Genomic DNA, 2,826 nt, shown 5'->3' with positions numbered 1-2,826 from the left:
ATGTTTAGTAAGCCTAGAACGAACAGTAAAGGCTTTGCCACATTGTTGACATTTGTAGGGTATCTCTCCAGAATGAATTCTTTGATGTACAGAAAGGTAGGAGTTATACTGAAAGGCTTTGCCACATTCTTGACATTTGAAGGGTTTCTCTCTAGAATGAATTCTTTGATGTACAGAAAGGTCTGAGTTACAGTGAAACCCTTTCCCACATTGTTGACATTTGTAAGGTTTCTCTCCAGAATGAATTCTTTGATGTCTAGTAAAGCTAGAACTAAAAGTAAAGGCTTTGCCACATTGTTGACATTTGTAGGGTTTCTCTCCAGAATGAATTCTTTGATGTATAGAAAGGTCTGAATTATAGCGAAAGGCTTTGCCACATTGTTGACATTTGAAGGGTTTCTCTCCAGAATGAATTCTTTGATGTTTAGTAAGGCTAGAACTAAGAATAAAGGCTTTGCCACATTCTTGACATTTGTAGAGTTTCTCTCCAGAATGAATTCTTTGATGTCTAGACAGGGTTGAGTTACAGCGAAAGGCTTTGCCACATTCTTGACATTTGCAGGGTTTTTCTCCAGAATGAATTCTTTGGTGTTGAGTAAGGCTTGAACTAAGACTAAAGGCTTTGCCACATTCTTGACATTTGTAGGGACTCTCTCCAGAATGAATTCTTTGATGTCTAGACAGGGTTGAGTTATAGTGAAAGGCTTTGCCACATTCTGGACATTTGAAAGGTTTTTCTCCAGAATGAATTCTTTGATGTTTAGTAAGGCCAGAACGAAGAGTAAAGGCTTTGCCACATTCTTGACATTTGTAGAGTTTCTCTCCAGAATGAATTTTTTGATGTCTAGACAGGGTTGAGTACTGGTTAAAGGCTTTGCCACATTCTTGACATTTGTAGGGTTTCTCTCCAGAATGAATTCTTTCATGTATAGACAGGGTTGAGTAGCAGTTAAAGCCTTTGCCACATTCTTGACATTTGTAATGTTTCTCTCCAGAATGAATTCTTTGATGTCCAGAAAGGTGTGAGTGTTGCTTGTTAAGTTTGTCACAATCTTCATAATTGTAGGGTTTTCCTCCACTATCAACACTGTTATGTGTACGATATTTTGATCTGCGGCTAAGACATTTGCCATCATTTTCACACTTGTAGAGTTTTTCTCCAGTAGGATGTCTCTTATGCTTAGACAGGTTTGAGCAACATCTGAAGACTCTGCTACCTTCTTTACGTTTGTACTGTTTTTCTCCAATATGAATTATCTCATGTTTACTAACATGTGAGCTTGGGTTAGAGGCTTTCCCATACTTTATACAGTGAAATGTTTTCCCTACGGTATCTATCATCTTATGTCTACTTAGATTTGACAATTGTGTGAAGACTTTCAAACATTTACTACATTGGAAGGTTTTGGTATGGGCAGCCTTTAAACAGTGGTCAAGTCCACTGTCACATACTTTCTGCTGCTTACACTCAGACACACTTGCACAGTCTTTTGTTAAGTTTAAATTGTCAGGTGCACAGTTTCGATATCTCCTCAGGATTATCTCTGGGAATAAAACATTTGTGTCCAGATCTTGCAATTGGTCTTGCTCAGGATGGTTAGAAACAGCTGAAAGAAATTTAAACAAGAGCCATTTTAGCCACTGACTTTTATCAGAATGGAGTAAATACACATTACACATTTTATCTGCAACATTGTGCCAAGATCATTAGGAAGATGGCATAATACAGTACACAGGCATGAATTACCTTAAAGGTAAATAAATATTGCATTTAGGAACTTGCAGCATAGCAGGTGAACAGAAGTTGTAGAGACACCACAGAGCCTGGGTGCATTGGCTCATGTTTGTAATCCTAGAACTCTGGGACACTGAGGTGAATAGATCAATACAGCACAGGTTTTCAAGATCAACCTAAGCAAGAATTGACCATATCTGTCCCATAAATAATAGTCAGACATGGTGGCACATGCCTGTAATCCCAGCAATTCATTAGGCTGAGGCAAGAAGATCTCTTGAGCGCAGAATATTGAGGATGTTGTGAGTGATGACAACACTGCACTCCACACAGGGTGACAGAAACTCAGTTTCAAATAAATAAACAAATAGACAGATAAATAAATTTTGTGTGTGCACATAAAGTATAAAAATGAAAAGCTGGTAAATATTAATAATAACATAGCCGAGTGCTTTGGTAGGTGCTTGTAGTCCCAGCTGCTTGAGAGGCTGAGGCAAGAGAATCACACAAGCTGAGAAGGGGGAGGTTGCGTGAGCTGTGACACCACGGTATACTACTGCAGGGGACAAAGTAAGACTCTGTCTCTAATAAAAGTTGGAGGATATAGTCAAAGTGCGGGAAGAACAAAAACTTCAAAGCCAAACTGCCATTCTAAACAAAGAAAAAATAAATGTCTATCATGATGAACAGATGCTAAAAGCTGCCACATAAGAAATGTCAAAGGAAGGCATGCTAGACAACAATTCTAAATTATGTAAAAACGGTTAACTAAGTACACTTCCATGAAATTCTGTATTGTTATAATGATGGTGCACGAAACACTTTGAATCATACTTGAGAGTTCAAAGCCAAAAACAGAAAGGTAGCACTAAACTTCTGATAAAGGGTCTACAAGTACAATATAACGAGATGTAATTGCTGACGCCAATAAAATATTTGAGTACAGATGTGAAAAAAAAGAACATTTAAAAATAAAAACTAGTAACTGTTGTTACCAGGTTAAAACATATTTTGAAAATGTGTAGGCTCGGTGCCTGTGGCTCAAGCGGCTAAGGCACCAGCCACATACACCTAAGGTGGTGGGTTCGAAT

The 2,826-nt window shown here is 38.1% G+C and overlaps 1 protein-coding gene across 1 annotated transcript in view; it reads right to left on the bottom strand.

Moving 5' to 3' along the window:
- Nucleotides 1-2,826, bottom strand: part of LOC111722795 (zinc finger protein 43-like) — a 6,586-nt gene that overhangs the window by 732 nt on the left and 3,028 nt on the right. The window contains exon 3 of the mRNA XM_023509130.1: nt 110-1,607. Coding sequence (XP_023364898.1) covers nt 110-1,607 — 1,498 coding nt within the window. The remainder of the gene's footprint in view (nt 1-109; nt 1,608-2,826) is intronic.

The sequence above is a fragment of the Otolemur garnettii genome, unplaced genomic scaffold (genome assembly GCF_000181295.1).
Source record: "Otolemur garnettii isolate 467f Iridium unplaced genomic scaffold, OtoGar3 scaffold00387, whole genome shotgun sequence".
Taxonomy (NCBI): Eukaryota; Metazoa; Chordata; class Mammalia; order Primates; family Galagidae; genus Otolemur; species Otolemur garnettii.
This window is presented reverse-complemented; position numbering and strand designations above follow the sequence as displayed.